The sequence below is a fragment of the Sphaerodactylus townsendi genome, linkage group LG15, assembly GCF_021028975.2.
Source record: "Sphaerodactylus townsendi isolate TG3544 linkage group LG15, MPM_Stown_v2.3, whole genome shotgun sequence".
Classification (NCBI taxonomy): Eukaryota; Metazoa; Chordata; class Lepidosauria; order Squamata; family Sphaerodactylidae; genus Sphaerodactylus; species Sphaerodactylus townsendi.
In genome coordinates this window covers 29,511,936-29,530,025 of record NC_059439.1, presented here as the reverse complement: position 1 = coordinate 29,530,025, position 18,090 = coordinate 29,511,936, and the positions used below count along the sequence as shown (strand labels likewise).

The window sequence follows — 18,090 nt, the reverse complement described above, 5'->3', positions numbered from 1 at the left end:
CCAGATTCATGGCCACATGGTGACCTTTTCTGAAACTCCCTTCCTAATAGCCTAAGCCAGTGATGGCGAACCTACGGCACGGGTGCCACAGGTGGCGCTCGGAGCCCTCTCTGTGGGCACGCGCACACAGAGTTCGTCATGTTGGGGGCGGAAAATCACACACACACCCCACACACCTCTAGGCTGGCCTAGGCCACTGAGCATGATGTGCGTGCACCGCGGTGAGCAGGGAGAACTCGGCTGGTGGGCCTGGTGCCTGTGCTCCAGGTGGCTGCTGCCCGAGCGGGGGGGGGCGCAGAGGAGGCAGAGATGCTAGAGAGGCACAGAGCGGTGTGCGCAGGACTTGCTGGAGGCTAGAGCAAGCTAGCCCCTGCTCAAGCGGGTGGGGCAGAGGAAGAGGGAGCCAACTGGCTTTTTCTAAACTAAAACCTCAGTTTTCAGATTAAATTGCCAGGTTGGCACTTTGCAATAAATAAGTGGGGTTTGGGTTGCAATTTGGGCACTCTGTCTCAAAAAGATTTGCCATCACTGGCCTAAGTCATGACTTGGGGCAGTCTCTTGCCTGAGTGACGTCAGCATGCTACATGGCACACACCCCTCACAGACAACTTGACTTTCCAAACAACTCGTCTACCACAAGAGACCATTTCAGACCACTCTTCAGCATCAGCGTCGGTTACGGGGGCTTTCTCTCCTCACCCCTCACCACGACTTTAACGCCGCAGTACCGTAAGTTGAGAACTGTCCCAAGCTGTTCTACAGGCAAAATTGTGTGGAGCCAGCGTGGTGTAGTGGTTAAGAGCAGGTGGATCCTAATCTGGAGAACCGGGTTTGATTCCCCACTCCTCCACCGGAGTGGCAGAGGCTTATCTGGTGAACCAGATGTGTTTCCACACTCCTACATTCCTGCTGGGCCCTGCTCGATGTCCGTGCACTGCGATGAGCAGGGAGAACTCGGTTGGCAGGCCTGGTGCCTGTGCTCCAGGTGGTTGCTGCCCGGGGGGGGGGGGGGGCAGAGGAGGCTAGTCAGTTCTCTCAGCCCCACCTGCCTCACCAGGTGTCTGTTGTGGGGAGAGGAAGAGAAAGGAGCTTGTAGGCTACCTTGAGTTTCCTTACAGGAGAGAAAGGTGGAGTATAAATCCAAATTCTTTAAAATGTTTTCCTCTTCTGGCTTTGACATACTGGGAAGCACACAGAAAAAGATGGACACTTCTGACCACACCTTCAGATCCAGAACTTGCTGATTTCCCAAAAGGTCCCTTTGATATTGGTTTGACACTGTTTCAGCTGCACATCCTGAAAAATCTAAATCGCCCACGTCTTGATATCTGGCAGAGCTTTTATCGTCCTGTCCAGTTAGCAACTTGACTCAGATCTGGAAGAGCAACTCAATGGAGGATGCAGGATTCTCGGCCATGTGTATCCAGCCGGGATACGATGCAAGAAACTGTGCATCAATGTGCTCATGTCATACTGGCATGCCTTGCCGGGGTGGTGGGGGTGGGGCGGGCTTGACCTGCTGAATCCCCATCTTATTCAAGTTGCCAAATGTACAGAGAGGGCGAACTGAATTCAAATTGGCTGAACCGAACCCAGCAACAGAGCGGGACGGTAGACAGCACGTGAGCGAGGGAGATACCACTATGGGCGCTCCCACGGTAGATAACTCCGGATGGGTGGCCACCTTAGCCTGGATTAGCAAAATAAATCAGGGGGCTTTAGAGGCTAACCAAAGCTTCCCCTAGAACGAACGTTAGCTTTTACATTCTCACTGGATTCCTCCTTTTAGTCCTAATGTAGAATTTTTCGCCCTGCTTTGTTCATTTTCTCCTTGGGGGGAGCGTGGCACTGAAAACCGGTTCTGTACCTCCAACGCAAAAGAAAGACCATTCTATTGCTTCATTCTGCTGCATGAATAGACCCGCGTTCCCGCGCAGAAACGAGGTGACCAGCTTGGCTCCACCAGCCCAGGAGTGGTGGTTTTCTTCCCCTCCCAAGCCCCGTCTTTTAACCCACATTTGGGCCCTACGAGGACTGAAACGACTGGGAGAATGGGAAAGGAGGGTTATGTAACTGCTCCGCTGCCTTCTTGCTTTATCAAGTTTTAACCAAAAGCCAGTTAGCGTTCATCCGCCACTAATCCCCATGCGGAAAGGATGCTGTAAATATGGTCGTAAGGAGCTTGTGATAATCAGCAGGAATTGGGGGGGAGGGGGAGGGACTCCAGAGGCAGCCCTCTCCGGTTCTGAAATCTTCCTCTGTAATCACAGCGGCCTGCTCTGCCTTCGCCCTCTCTAGACCCAGCAACAGCTGCAGAATGAATCAAAGCGCAGGCCAAGACTATCGAGGGAGCTACAAAGGACCCACCTCTCTTTCGAAGAGAACGGATCAATCAGAAAGAGTCGCGCTCAAACAGAAAGAGTCGCACTAGGACTTCTGGCTTCCAACGTGGCAAGCGAGAGCCACCTTGTGGACAGAGTGAACAAGTGCTGCCGTGTTCATTGTGGGGGGGGGGGGGAAATGGAAGAGAGGGGGATTTGCCACTTAAATTTGACTGCAAGTCACACCAATCCACTTTGACAGTTATCCTCCTACTCCGTTATTTGCGTTCGATCGATGATGAAAGATCCTTTTTGCACAATCGGCTTCCTACATCTCGGGGCAGCACAGAAGCCACGTTGGGGGCTTGAAACCCCAGCTCAAGCTACGTTTGGGAGTAAAAAAAAAGAACAAGGCGGGGGTCCCGGGTTCCGACGTCTCCAGGAAAGGAGGGAGGAAATGCTGGACAGGGATACGGTCAACGATGCCTCTTTTAGCTAGCGCCAAGAATATACCCAAAGTGGGAACGATCCAAATTGGCTTCCCTGCTATAGGAGTCAGGTTTGCTAGGAGAACAGACGGTCCCATTGTTCGTGCTGGAGACAGGATCAGGAAGCAAGAGAACTCAAATTCCATCTTAAGGGCTTGTCCCCAACGCTTCCCAATCCACAGCACAGAATGGAGTGAGCATGTGAGAGTCCACAACAAACCCAAAGGCAGTAAGAAGGGGGAAAGGCACCTTCCCACACAAGGGGGCGGCGAGGGGTGGGGAGAAACAGAAGGCGTTCTTTTGGAAGGGAACACTCCACCCCAAAGTGCCTCAATTTCCTGCAGCTCTTCTGGAAATCCTAACAAAACATCTTGACCGGGATGGGAACAAAGAGCAGCGCTGCCCCCTGCTGGCAACAGAGAGATTACCAACTTTACCACTTCTGGGTGTTCAGCAGGCATCAAAGAAGGCCTGCGAAAGGAACCTCCTAATTTCCGGCCCACAAGAAGGGATTCCCCCCCCCCCCCCCCCCCCCCCAGTGCCAGAACCAAAGACAGGAATCCTGTTATTGTCCTGACAGGCAATCTGACCCGCTGGTCCAAGAAGGTGGTCATGCAGGGCGGCTTTCCAGCTGGGTTGCTGGATAGGGGGACGCAGCACCACTCGGCAAATGCACACGTCACAATAAAGCGTCATCTATACAAAACCAATTAGTGCAGCAGCTGAACACGTTAGACAGAAATCCAGTCCAAGTTACGACAATCCTTCAAAGCCCAGTTCTGCATCCTGGCCTTGCAACTAACTGAGGTTTGACCAAACTATGGTTTACTGCCATGTCTGAATGCAGCGTCAGAAATACTGACTTGTTTTGGCCATAGGTAGGAGAAAGTACACAGCAAATAAATGCACATATACCCTGGACTGGATGAGACACACTAGTCCTCCTATTGTGTCTCACAACAGATTATTTAATACATCCTTTACCAACCACACTTGCAGCCCACCCTTTGCCATTAGATGGAGCTGTAAGGCTTGAAGAAGCTGTGCGACAGACCTACTGCTGTTTTAAGCTGCCTCTGGGCTTTTCGGTTCCACGTACACGGAAGTGGGTCAAAATCAAGCTCACGGGTTATGTAAACCTTTCAGCAAACGGCCAAGTTGCTCACCTGCAAAACCGCTAGCACATCACTCACCTCTTAAAGTCCCGCCTCGTCTCTTTGGACCTCCAGTAAGACAATCTGAATCGGGAGGCAACGTGAAACGGTGCCCCCCAGCCGATGCATCCTGGACTCAACCACAGCGGCTCTGCGCCGGCATTTGAAAAGCGTGAGCTCAGCTAGCCACAGGGCAAGCGGACCGTTTTGCCCCAACCAATCCAGCAAGAACAAGATGACTTTCAAAGTCTCACAAGCACAGCAGCAAGCGGGGGGTTATTCAGCCTCCCCCAGCTTCTGATAAACAGGCATACTTCTCTTCGCCATGGAGGTTCCATTTAACATTCATGGCTAACACTCACGGACAGATACTGATCTCCATGTATTTGCTTAATTTTTTTTTAAAGCCACCACAACTCATGGCGATGGATCCCTTAATCACATCTTTGAAAACACATAGATGTTAGTCCTGTATCAAGTGACCGCTAAACCACTCTGAGGTCCGATTATAAGAACTCTCCCTTCTAGCAACTCCACTGAGACCGTCTGCACATCCCAAACATGATTAAAACCTTTTCAATCTTCGTCCTGGCTCCGTCTATATTCAGATGGGACCCCGCTGCCCTAAACGTGGGGCCTCCCTCAGACTGACACGAGGGCACCGGCATACACGCAGAGCCACCCTTAGAAAAAAAGGCATTTAATAGATTTTTTCTGCTTTTATAATTTAAATAACTTAAAGGTGGAAAAGAAAAACCTGACGAAGGCGAGACAGAGTTGGACCGCAGCTTCAAAAGGCAGGTGGGAAAGGAAGAAAGAGGAGAAATGGAGGATGTACTGTGAAAGCCCAATGCCCGCCACCCACCCCGTGTGCCAGAACCCCTCCCGCCCACCCCCACCCCCCTTGGTCCCCTAGAGCCGCCGAAGCGCTCGCTTCTTGTCGGTCTTCTTCTTGGAGGCCAGCTTCTTGTCTCTGTCGCCTGCATGTTTCTTGGCCATGGGGCCCTCCCCGGAAGCGCCTGCCGAAGAGGAACAAGGCTCGGCGGGGTCCTTGGTGCGCAGGCCGGCCGATGGCTGTGCGTGAATCTCAGTTAGGAGGCGGGCCCGGGCAGCGTACTCCTCATAGTTCTCTAGCAGGAGACGCCCCGCTTCCTCATTCAGAGCCGATTCTGGGTTTGGGTGGATGAGTAAACACTTGATGGTCTGTAGCGGGAACAAGAAGAAAGAAAAGAGAGTCAGACAGACAAGCCTGGAGCAGAAAGCAACCAAGAGAAGAAAAGGAAGAGTTTGGATGTATATTCCACCTTTCTCTCTTGTAAGGAGACTCAAGGTTGCCTACAAAGCTTCTTTCCCTTCCTCTCCCCACAACAGACACCTTGTTCGTTCATTTATACCCCCCATTTCTCTGGTGTAAGGAGACTCAAAGGCTGATAATTTCCTTTCCCTTCCCACCCCCCCAACAAACACCCTGTGAGGTGGGTTGGGCTGAGAGAGCTCAGGGGAGCTGTGGCTGGCCCAAGGTCATCCAGCTGGCATGTGTTGGAGTGCACAAGCTAATCTGGTTCACCAGATAAGCCTCCACAGCTCAAGTGGCAGAGTGGGGAATCAAGCCCGGTTTTCCAGATCAGAGTGCACCTGCTCTTAACCACTACGCCACAAGCTGTCTCAAGCATTGAGAAGGACCCCAGAGATATTTTTCAAGTGCTTAAAGCCGTGGTGGCGAACCTTTGGACTCCAGATGTTATGGACTACAATTCCCATCAGCCTCTGCCAGCATTATAACAATATACCAATTGGCCATGCTGGCAGGGGCTGATGGGAATTGTAGTCCATAACATCTGGAGTGCCAAAGGTTCGCCACCACTGGCTTAAAGCATCACCCCGCCGGTTCGAAGCGTGGCTTCTACACTAAGGCTTCACGTACCACAGTCCCAAATGGGCCTCCAAACCCACCACCCTCCAGGGCCACCGATTGAAGCAGACCCTCACCAGCAGGACGTGCCGGATGCCCAGTTCCGCTTTCCAGTCTTTCTTGAGGACGTTTACGCAGATCTCGCCGTTGGCACCCACGTTGGGGTGGAAGATTTTGGTCAGGAAGTAGCCTTTGGGCGGGCTGGCCGGGAAGTCTTTGCCGAGGATCAGCTTCATGCGGAAGAGGCCTCCGGAGTAGGGCGTCCCTTCTGCAGCACAAGCGGTCAGAGAAAGAACGGGACTCAGGACAGTTTCAACACGGGTGTCCTACCCCTCCCAAGCCATGCAGACAGCTTCGAACCACTGCCAAGAGCCCCAGGGCCCAGCAGAAGTGTACACACATTTCAACGTTTGCTTAACCGAGATCACATGGCTTGCGGGTCCACTCTACTTAAGGGACCAGTTTGTACTTTATGGTCACAAGTAGGCACCTGAAAATCCAAACTAAAAATGTTGTGCACGGTATAAATTATTATGTATGCATGGATCAGCTTCATCTGCTTTGGAACTGCAGGCAACTGAACCCCCAGTAGCCATGGGTGAAATAAGGAGGAGGAGAAGAAGAGGAGTTTAGATTTATACCCCACCTTTCTGTCCTGTAAGGAGACTCAAGGTGGTTTACAAGCTCCTTTCGCTTCCTCTCCCCCCGACAGACACCTTGTGAAGTGGGTGGGGCTGAGAGAGTTCAGAGAGAACTGTGACTAGCCCAAGGTCACCCAGCAGGAATGTGGAAACACATCCGGTGAACCAGATAAGCTTCTGCCACTCCAGTGGAGGAGCAGGGAATCAAACCCGCTTCTCCAGATTAGAATCCACCTGCTCTTAACCACTATACTGCGTCGGCGACCTCTGCCAATCAGAATGGACAGGACTGATGTAGCTGGTCCAAAGGTCTAATTTCTAGGTGCACATCTGGATCCCAATTCATGGGGCTTCTGATGAGTGGTCACATTGATGTGACATTCTTTTATTCTCACCAGATACAGAGATCCCTTGCAGCACACTGAATCTGGCCATGAATTCCTTGGTTGCTAAGCAAGCCTGGGTCAACTGGATTTTCAGTGCACTAGGAAACAGTCAGTGCGTTGGTTTGCATCTGTGGGCAGCTTCCAGATTAGGAAAGTGAACTGGAAGATTTAGAAGCAGGCCTGTCCCTTCTGAAAGAAGCAGAACTAAAGACACCCCCCCCTCCCCACGCACATAGAATCATAGAGTTGGAAGAGACCCCGAGGGCCATCAAGTCCAACCCTCTGCAATGCAGGAACACACAATCAAAGCACTCCTGACAGGGGGCTGTCCAGCCTCTCTTTAAAGGAGGAAACTCCACCACACTCCGAGGCAGTGCATTCCACTGTCGAACAGCCCTTACTGTCAGGAAGTTTTTCCTGATGTTTTGGTGGAATCTCTTCTCCTTCACCTTGAACCCATGACTCCTGGTCCCAGTCTCTGGAGCAGCAGGAAACAAGCTTGCTCCCTCACCAACATGACGTCCCTTCAAATTCCTAAACATGTCACCTCTTAACCTTTTCTTCACCAAACTAAACATACCCAGCTCCCTAAGTTTCTCCTCGTAGGAAAGAAATTTTAAAAGCTCTTGACTGTGGACAGCATTGGATATTCCCTCCCCCTTTGCACAGAATCTCTGGAGTAGCAAACGCTCTGAGAATTTCAGTGAGACGTCTATTCCAAATCCTCTATGGTAGAGGGGAACTGCCTTGTTAAGAAGAAGAAGAGTTTGGATTTATATCCCCCCTTTCTCTCCTGCAGGAGACTCAAAGGGGCTTACAATCTCCTCGCCCTTCCCCCCTCACAACAAACACCCCTGAGGTAGGTGGGGCTGAGAGAGCTCCGAGAAGCTGTGACTAGCCCAAGGTCACCCAGCTGGCGTGTGTGGGAGTGCACAGGCTAATCTGAACTCCCCAGATAAGCCTCCACAACTCAAGCGGCAGAGCTGGGAATCAAACCCGGTTCCTCCAGATCAGAGTGCACCTGCTCTTAGCCACTGCTCTTAGCCACTACGCCACTGCTGCTCCTTAAATGGAATTGTCCAGGCTCGGAGGCAGGATATGCGAAGTTAAATCTGCCTGAGGGGAAAAGCCACAAAAAGTGTTGCCTTCGCACGCTGCTCACTTGCTGGGCTCCCTGGAAAGATCGAACTGCTGCAGAGGCTATGCTGATTTAGACGAACCTTTGGCCTGATTTCTTCCCTGCCCTCTTATGCTCCCCATGGTAGATGTACAGAAAAATACCTCCTTCACACCCCTAACAAAGCCCTTTTCCATTCCTTTTGATTGCACGCCTCCAGGTTGGGTTTTCACTCTGAGCCACAAGGGGGCGCTCCCCCCCCAAGAGCCAGAGTAGCCCCTTGAAGGTAGCATTCTCTAATTCCTGTAGCATTTAGAGAGAGAAAACCTTAACCATCCCCTCTTACCAGGTCCCTCAATGGTGACCTGCACATCTGTGATATCTTCTTCGTTGGGGAACACCTTGATGCCTTCGGGTGGGTCTGACGTCAAGGCAGAGATGTCCTTGTACACAAGCCGGATCACGTGGGGAGGCAGATTCTCCACATTGGAATTCTGAAAAAAAAAGAGATCGAGGGGAATCTCAGTTGAGCGGACTTCTTTCTCCCAGGAGCTGCCAAGCTCCTCAGGAAGCAGACAAGGCAGAGCCCAGCTGATCCAAGCGCCACACAGACATTCATCTCTTTCGCTTTCCTTTTTATTTCCCCCCTGCAATTTAATAAGATAGGAGCTACGTGGCATAGTGGTTAAGTGCTTGCACTGCCACTCACACGATCTGGAGTTCGAGCCCCATGTGGGTTAGATATCCTGGCAGCTGGCTCATGGTCAACTCAGCCATCCACCCATTTCTTGGTTGGTAAATGAGTACCTAGCTCAGGGGTCTACAACCTGTGGCTCTCCAGATGTTCATGACTACAAATCCCATCAGCCCCTGCCAGCATGGCCAATTGGCCATGAACATGCTGGCAGGGGCTGATGGGATTTGTAGTCCATGAACACCTGGAGAGCCACAGGTTGCAGACCCCTGACCTAGCTCATAGCTAGGGGTAAAGAATAGCCAGAAAGAGCAATGGCAAACTACCCCACCAAACAGGCTTGCCTTTAAAATCACTGCTCGCAGTGGTACCCCAGGGTCGGACACGACTGAAGGGGAAACTGTACCTTTACTTTAATTTAATAAGGAAGTAAAGAACTGTGACCAACATTGGTGCCGGGTTGCCAATTACCTGGAGAAAACGGCCAATCCCTTTAACAGAGGCTTAATGTATTAAAATCGGATGGGTGACTTTTCTCACGGCGTGGGGACAAATACCATCAGCCTGCTGAACAAAACTCCATGAATGGGACAGGACCATTTCCCCCTCCAGCCGGAACCGGCAAGAGTGTTCAGCCACTGACAAAAGGGAAACAACTTTCTAAGCACAGCTGATGTCCACAGGTGCACACAGAGAGCCCCAAATAATTTTCCGTTCAGATTTTCTTGGAGGCGATGAAAGAGAGAACGGCACGGGGCACAAAGAGCTTTGAGTTGACCATGAGGCTAATTCACTCGTCCCCAGACAATGACGATTTTTAAATCTTTATAACGTAATGTACATACAGAAATGCATTCACCAAAACAATTCATTCAGACTTTCAAGTAACTACGATGTTTACAATACAGAGAAATCTTAACTTACACTTTTGTCAATAATCAACCACCAACTGTATTTTGGCCTGGGCAGTCTTTTTTCGACTATTTAAACAATCAAACTTAACAACAAGCACATCTGTCAGTCATCAACTCAGTAATTATATTTTGGCTTAGGTATATTTTGGCTTCGGCAACCAAACTCCGGTAAGTTTGGTCTCGGAAATCCTTCAATTAGGCCCAGGAGACAAAGGGGGATATAAATCCAAACTTTTCTTCTTCTTTTCTCTCATGGGGTATATATGCTGTTGTGCCTTTAAAATTGGATGAAGGCATGCAGTGAGTTAAACAGAGACACCTTAAGCAGTGGTCAGAGGCCCTTATTTAAGCATAAGCATTTTATTGTCATTGTGCACGCACAACAAAATTTACAGCAGCATTCCTCAATGCACACAATTTCAGACTCATACCCCATCCTCACTTTCCCCTTCCTCCACCCATCCCTACACAGCCCCAAACACATCAACACGAAGCCGCGGAGTTTAGCATAGCCACAGCTCTAGAGTAGAAGCCGTCTCTAAGCCTCTTTGTCCTAGTTTTGATAGACCTGTATCGTCTGCCGGATGGTAACAGTTCAAAAAGAGAGTGTGCTGGATGAGACGGGTCTCTCAGAATATTTTGGGCTTTCTTTAGGCTTTGGGAATTATAGAGTTCTTCCAAGGAGGGGAGAGGGCAGCCGATAATCCTCTGTGCAGTAGTGAAGCCTAGCCCAATACTAGGATCTCAATTTATAACGCTCTCAAAGAAGTTTGTACTAACAGTTTAGAACTTTTGCTCTTCCGAGACTACAGCTGACTGCTTTCTCTGGTGTATTGTCTTCAAGACTGACTCTACCTATACAGAGCACCTACCCCATAATAATATTCTGAATGTTGAGTTAACCATGGGCATGTCTTGTGACAGACCTAAAAGCTGGTGAGGGCTACTCCACATTAGGACATCATCTCCTGGTTTTGTCCAGGAAAGCTAGCACCCTCCTTAAAGAGGGACTAACCGCTCAAAGATTTCACACAAAGCGTTGTCCCCTGCACGTTTGTTGCTCAAAACCAAACTGGGGCACTTACAGGTCCCAACCCTGCCCCTCCACCCCACCAGTCAATTTACACGCAAGTAGGGCCCGACAGTGTGCTGTTCCAAGTAGCACAAGTGTAACAGAAATGAACATCTGTTTCCAAACGGGACACCGTTCATTTGTGCTCTTCCCCTTCAGCCAACTTACAGAAGTCAAAAGCTGTGCAGGAAAACAATGTGTGTGTGCTGTCAGCTCACAACTCACACATGGTGACCCCAAGAGATGAGCAGAGATTTTTGGCCTCTGCATGGCAGTCTCCGTCTTCTTTGATGGTCTCCATCCAAATACTAACCACGGTTGACTCTATTTAGCTTCCAAGCTCTGATGAAATTGGGCTAGGCTTCACCATAGCAGCAGTAGCGTAGGAGGTTAAGAGCTCATGTATCTAATCTGGAGGAACCGGGTTTGATTCCCAGCTCTGCCGCCTGAGCTGTGGAGGCTTATCTGGGGAATTCAGATTAGCCTGTGCACTCCCACACACGCCAGCTGGGTGACCTTGGGCTAGTCACAGCTTCTCGGAGCTCTCTCAGCCCCATCTACCTAACAGGGTGTTTGTTGTGAGGGGGGGAAGGGCAAGGAGATTGTAAGCCCCTTTGAGTCTCCTGCAGGAGAGAAAGGGGGGAATATAAATCCAAACTCTTCTACTATAAGTAAGAGGAAACATGTTTTTAAAGGTAACAGTCTTGCCTCTGACCACTATTTAAGGTGTTTCTGCTTAACTCACTGCATGCCCCAACCCAATTTTAAAGGCACATCAGCACATATACCCCATGAGAGAAAAGAAGAAAAGTTTGAATTTACACCCTTCCTCTCTTTCCTGTACAGAGACTCAAGGTGGTCGAGAAGCTCCTTTCCCTTCCTCTCCCCACAACAGACACCTTGTGAGGCAGGTGGAGCTGAGGGAGTTCAGTGAGAACTGTGACTCGCCCAAGGTCACCCAGCAGGAATGTATGAGTGTGGAAACACATCTGGTTCACCAGATAAGCCTCTGCCAATCCGGTGGAGAAGTGGGGAATCAAATAATTCTTCTTCTTCTTGTCCAAGTGGATGGTGAGGACAACCTTTTAGGGTATAGCGCCGTGGTGGCGAACCTTTGGCACTCCAGATGTTATGGACTACAATTCCCATCAGCCCCTGCCAGCATGGCCAATTGGCCACCACTGGTATAGCGTGAAGATTATTATTATGTTGCAAAAACTGCCAAACCCTGGGTGGTTGTTTGCAGGCCAGGCTTGCGATGCAGCCTTCAAACATGCTGGTTCAAAAGCAAGTTGGAAGGAGTCGCACTGTAGCGTCTCAGTAAGAAGCCCCGTTCCCTACAAAGCCAAGAAATCTTTTTCTGAAAGGACACACAAAAGGCAGAGAAAGTGATAAAATGCAGCTGAAGGATGCCTCTTTGGAGCAGCTCAGGTGTTACCCCCCTTTCCCCCTGAGGTATTTAACACAAGGGATTGGCCTTTTGCCAGCTGAGCTGTTCCCTGCCGGAGCCTCTTCCCCCGAGCTGAACAAGAGTGGCCTCCCTCATTGAAAAGGGGGAGGAATCAGGATCGTAGCTTTCCCGTTTGCTGCCAGCCATCTCACCCCCCAAGAAGGGCCCAGGATTCTTTGCTTATTGGAACTTGCCACTCCTCCAAACCCTGCAAGACGAAACCTTCCTAATAACAGAAATTCGGCCCCTCGGTTTAAGGGAAGATCCCACATTCCAGCACAGCCAGGAATGCACCATGAGATAAACAGAGGAGGGGAGTCAGCCCGTCTGGAAATCCGGCCCCACTCCCCACCCCCCTAAGGATTCTCCTTGGGGAACAGAGGACTGACCCCTTCACACACGCTATTTATCAGTCCTTGGACACCTGTCGATACCCATCTGTATCCTTTAGAAGGAAACAAGTGATCAACGGGGCTAGCCAACGCTGGCAAACTATCTCCGCTGAAAGAAACCCCACTACACTTTGCGAGTGCCCAAGTTGAAAAATCTCGGGCAACTCTTCAATAGACGATGTATTGGTAGGTAAGCATTTTCACCCCTTTGCTTTCCTTTCACTGAAGACCAACCTTAATTTTTTTTTTTTTAAAAAAAGGGAACTCTGATCAGCCATTTCTAGCCTCCTCCAATTTTAGAACAAAAAAAATCTAACCAGAAATAAACGATGCAAGATGTCCACCCCTCACTGAAAAGAAGCAAACTGCTTTTCCTTGTCGATCTTTCTCTTCTACTCCTTGTGTTCGATACTTTCCTTCTGTTAAGATCCACAGCAGTATGGTTTAAGCCAATTTAGCCCGTTTTGTCCACTACCCCTTTTAGACTGCAGCAAAATTCAGTGTGGAACATCACCCATCAAGAGAAAAACGGAACGCAAATTCCTGTTTAGTCACCTAAAGGGAATTCGTATTCACCTCAGGTGACCAGGCACAGAAGTTGCCTTAAAATTACTCTTGACGTCTCCAGCAGAAGATTTCATGTATAAAACACTACAACCATTCCAAGAGCTTCTGAAGGGACCACTAAAGACGAAGAGTTTGGATTTATATCCCCCTTTCTCTCTTGCAAGGAGACTCAAAGGGGCTGACAGTCTCCTTTCCCTTCCCCCCTCACAACAAACACCATGTAAGGTAGGTGGGGCTGAGAGAGCTCTGAAGAACAGTGACTAGCCCAAGGTCACCCAGCTGGCGTGTGTTGGAGTGCACAGGCTAATCTGAATTGCCCAGATAAGCCTCCACAGTTCCACAGCTCTAAAGGGTGCTGTATTTTTTTTAAATTATCCGTTCAGGCCAAAAAGGAATTATTGGGAGCGACAAACCGTGGCACATTGTGCCCGCATCGCCAATTTTCTTGGGAATTTTAAACACCAATGCAAATCAGACTTCGCTACAGAGTATTTTCATGGTTACTGAACAAGTCTGGGGAGGGGGGGAGGGAACCCTTCTGATTCCACCAACAGTATAGAATTGCTCCTGAAAGGCATTCCAACAGTGAAACATTACTGGCATCAATGTATCATCTTGGCCTGTGACCAGTGGATGCTGGTCTATTTCAACCACCTGTTTGTAGGAAAGCGGAAACGCAACTGACAAGAAAAACTCATTGGCGAGGAACAAAACAGCAAACGGGACTCTGCAGATATACAGAGGGGCGTCCTCTGTAGAAATGGAACCCCCCTCCCCTTCCCAAACAAAGAGCAAGGAAGCTGCCAACGGATTTTGAATTATCATGGAAGCCCATTTTTCCACACACACTCTGCTGCCGCCTGCATGAAAAGGCTTCCCCCAGCCTGAGCTCCACCCCCTCTTTGCAAAAGATTCCTCCCACAAGAGAGTTTACAATTAAATACATCAGAAAACACACAAAGGTCAAGCTGGTGCAGGTCTCCATAGAGAGAGGAAGGTTTCAAAAGTCGCTGGCAAAAGCAAAACTTTGGACGCTCAAGGCCCAAACTGGATTAAAGTCAGGACAACCCCCCCCCCCCCAACAAAAGATGTGCTGGAATCATACACCTTAAAACAATGCTGTTTTAAAATAGCAAGCCATCGGTCCAACCCCAAATCTAAAGGTAAACGTCCTTAGTGGTGTTTTTAACAGAAATACTTCAAAACTGGAAAGAAAAATCACTCACCAACAGAGAAGGTTTTGCATTAAGCAAGGGGAGGGGAAAACACTTTTCACTATGGACATAAAAAAAATATAAAAGTTGTCCATGCACTAAAGTAACCGATTTAAATGCCTTTTAACTAGCCAATCCCTCGCTAGTAGAAGCCTAAACCCTCGGGCAAACTGAAGACAGGTTTATTTAAGACTACATTTGATTAGTTTATTTAACAGCAGTCCTAATACAAGTTTTCAGATCATGACCTTTAATGTGTTTTCATAATTTTTAATCACTGCTGTTTTACTGCGTTTTTACACTCGTTTCCTTTACGTTTTAAACCGCCTCGAGTTCTGCAAGAGAGGAAAGGCGGCTCATAAACGTTTCAAATAAATAAGCAGGACTTCAGAAACTATGCTGCAGAACAGTTCAACAGTACTTAACAAAGTGATGGTGTATTGTTGGAAGAAAGGTCTAGTGGGTTTGCACTAGGAAATCAAAGTGAAGACGAATGAGGGAAAGACACGTGCAAAGCAGCCAACTGATAGCAAGGGAAAAACTTCCAACTTTTACACTCGAGAGATGTTAGAAAGCATACCCCAACAAATGTGGTCCTAAGCAGTCAACTCACAAAGAACATTTAGAAAAGCCAATCCGACCACTACCAGAAGCAATTACTTATCCTGTTTGCACCACAGAATATGCGGCTTCACCAAAATAAGTATATACTCCCCAAGTAAGTATACCAGACCTCGCAAAAAATGTTAATACTTGACAGGCCCTATATCTAAAGATGAAGGAGAAGCAAAGGAATGATACAATGTTGAATAAAATGGGGGGATAACGTGATGATGGAGGAGATGCTAAACTTCTCTCAAGTAATACCTTGTCCATGCTCCCCGTTCCCGAATGAGGTTTGAAGTGCCTGTGGGTTTTGGTTTTTTTTAATGTTCAAAGAGATCCAGACCTTCCTTCAAAACAGAACCCTTTTCATTTCCCTTCCCACAGACTTAGGCCTAGTTATATCCACTCTTCAATTTTAAAGAGATCCTTCAAGGCAGTTATTTTGCACAGCAGGTTAAAAAGTTCCTTCCACTCTCTAAATCAATTTTCTCGGGGAATTCAGAGGGTCTCATGTGAAGGGTGGAAGAGCCTTCTCCACATGCCCGTGTAAGAATCTGTGACTCTCACCACTAAGCTCTACATCTGGAACTTAAGTGCAGTACAAAGCTGGCACCTTACCTGATTCACGAGATCCCACCCCACGACAATGTGGGAGACCTCGGTGATCTTTTGCCGCCCAGCCCCTCAAACCTAACACTAGGATCATATCACAACTTAGCAGACCCCCCAAACCCACTTCCCTCCCATAAACGATCCCTAACAGGGACTCCTCTTCCTTTCTTCCAGCTGCATGTTAAATACACGTTCACAAACAAAGGTGAAAGACCTCCAAATCTTTGCACAGGTGGCACAAAGGATTCCAGACCGCTCATCTCCAAAGGAGGTCACCAGATCATGATATCGCCACCCCCAAATTCTGTGGGTGGGTCCCAATAAGGAAAGAAGCACATTCAAACAGGTGGACTGAACAGAACCAAACGCCACTCACCATTGTGCTGGGTCTACACGAAAGGCTGTAGAGTTGCACAGTCTAAGCCTGATCTTTACAGGGATTACATAGGCGCCTGACTCTAGTTGATCACTTCGGATCAAACACCTTTACTGGACCCTCCCCCACTCAACAGTTCACCCCCGAGTTCCGTGGCCAGGAAGCCCCGACCCCTATTGGGCAGGCGCCAAACCCCGTCGCTTAAGTTCTCCCTTTTGCCATATAGTTATGGGGGACAACCGGGGATCCCACTTCCTCCTCCTCCTCCCCCTCCAGGTCGCCGTCCACCCTCCTCTGCCACCCTCAATTTAATGAGGGTGGCCAGTGCCCACCAAACGCTTTTATAACCCTCGGCCCCGGCCGGCCACGCCCCTTTCGAACCCAGGCCACCCAATCAGGCCCGTTAGAACGGAAGGGGTCCGTTCCTCCCCCCTCCCTTCTCGGGGCCTCTCCTCACGGAGAGCCGTTGACAGCCAATGTCCGCGACGGCCGGCAGCCAATGGGGAGAGGCGTAGTGGAGAGGCGGTTTCATCGAGCCTGATTGGAAGGATTTGAATATGAACGTTCCGGAGAGCGGCTTTTTAAAGGGAAGGAAGTTTGTTTATCCGCTAACGGCTGCGGGAAGGAGTGGGCGGGGCGAGTTTCAAAATATTTCGATTGACGCGGTTTTGTACCAATAGGAGTGACGGCGACGGAGGGACCCTGATTGGGGAGAAGGAAAATTGACGTAGGCTGGTCGCCAATTAGCCATGAGAAAGCGGCTGAGGGGGAAAACCTACTTTCCCTGTTTTTCCTGTTTCAAACAAAGCGGGCAGGGCTCTAATTGGATAGACGAGGAAAGGAATCCCGCCCAATGAGTTGAGGGGAGTCAGATTAATCTACTGATTTATGTTAATTTTCTAGGACACGGTAGAAAGGAGTGGAAATTGACACACAAAATGACTGGTAGGCAGCTACCCGGTTAAGCGTTGTCATGGCAACCCTGTAGGGTTTTTCATCACTAGAGTCTGACAGAATTGATTTGCCATTGCCTGCCTCTTCGGGGTGTAATTTTTATTTTTATTTTTATTAGTATTTTATTACTGATATTATTGATATTATTTTATTTTTTATTATTTTCCCCACCAAAATATGAATGCCATCTCATTTAAGTCACCATTTTACCAGAAATATCCATCCCACGTCAAAAACAAAAGCCATACCTGTTTTTAAAGTGGCTACTCCTTGTGCCAAGTTTCAAGCTCTCCAGAATTTGCCATCAAAAAAGCAAAAAAGCTTTAAAAACGTGGTCCAAAGATACCCATGCATGGTCTTTTTTATTAACATCCTGGCAAATGTTCTCATTGGTTTTGGTTGGCCTAAAGCACAGGTTTCAAACTTGCGCCCCTTCAGATGTTATGGACTACAGTTCCCATCACCCCTGCCAGCATAATGCTGGCAGGGGGTGATGGGAACTGTAGTCCATAACATCTGAAGGAGCACTAGTTTGAGGTATTATATGGGAGGGGGCAGATGAATTCAGATGTGTGCTTCCCCCACATTTCAATTCGGTTAACATTTTTATGTCCTCCCGCCACTGAAGATGATGCTGGCTGGCCACAAGTAGCTAAGTCCAGCAACTGAGAAGCCCTTCCTACCCTTGGCTTTGTGATGATCTGGCTCAGCCTGTCATGATGACAGCTGTGGACACCCAGCTACAGATGACCCAAGAATAACAAAGAGGATCCCCTCAAAAAAAGAAGATAGAATTTGCACATCCTACTTTATTTTTATAGCTACAAATGTACCCATAATTGCCAGTGTAAACAGAAATACAACCCACAGCGCCAGCTCAGTCTTGTCTTTCAAGGCCCCTTCTGCTCTCCCTTCTTGTGGTTCATCGCCATTTATTCCCCTTCAAACAACCTGGTTAGTTTTTCAGACCTTCTTCCAAGAGCAGGTAGCATTCCAGTCCCCTGGGGCTGCTCAGGAATCAAGCCTTGAAGGACCTGCCAACTCCAACTCGGGAAGCTCCCGGAGCCCTGCGGGGATCATGTGATGCCAGAGGATCCACCCTCCAAAGGTACCATGTCCTTCAGAAGAAGTGATCTTTGTAGGGTGGAGATGAGTTGTAATTTGAACTCTAGGCCTCGCTTTGAGTTTGATCATCCTAAACCTGCACAGTCGCTTCATCT

General features: G+C 48.9%; 1 protein-coding gene across 1 annotated transcript; it reads right to left on the bottom strand.

Moving 5' to 3' along the window:
• Positions 1-4,647: 4,647 nt before the first annotated feature.
• UBE2S (ubiquitin conjugating enzyme E2 S) lies at positions 4,648-16,410 on the bottom strand. The gene is made up of 4 exons (XM_048518214.1): positions 15,917-16,410; positions 8,366-8,513; positions 5,953-6,143; positions 4,648-5,166 (listed from the first exon to the last, which is right to left on the bottom strand). Exons 1-4 carry the CDS (start codon positions 15,917-15,919, stop codon positions 4,876-4,878), a joined length of 633 nt encoding a protein of 210 aa, XP_048374171.1. The 5' UTR covers positions 15,920-16,410; the 3' UTR covers positions 4,648-4,875.
• Positions 16,411-18,090: the final 1,680 nt, after the last annotated feature.

Bases quoted from the DNA above. Each gene is read 5' to 3' on its own strand.
- UBE2S (XM_048518214.1), bottom strand. The intron at 6,144-8,365 runs GTAAGAGGGGAT...CTTGTGCTGCAG, and splicing joins GGTCACCATTGAGGGACCTG to AAGGGACGCCCTACTCCGGA. The intron at 5,167-5,952 runs GTGAGGGTCTGC...TTCCCGCTACAG, and splicing joins GCATCCGGCACGTCCTGCTG to ACCATCAAGTGTTTACTCAT.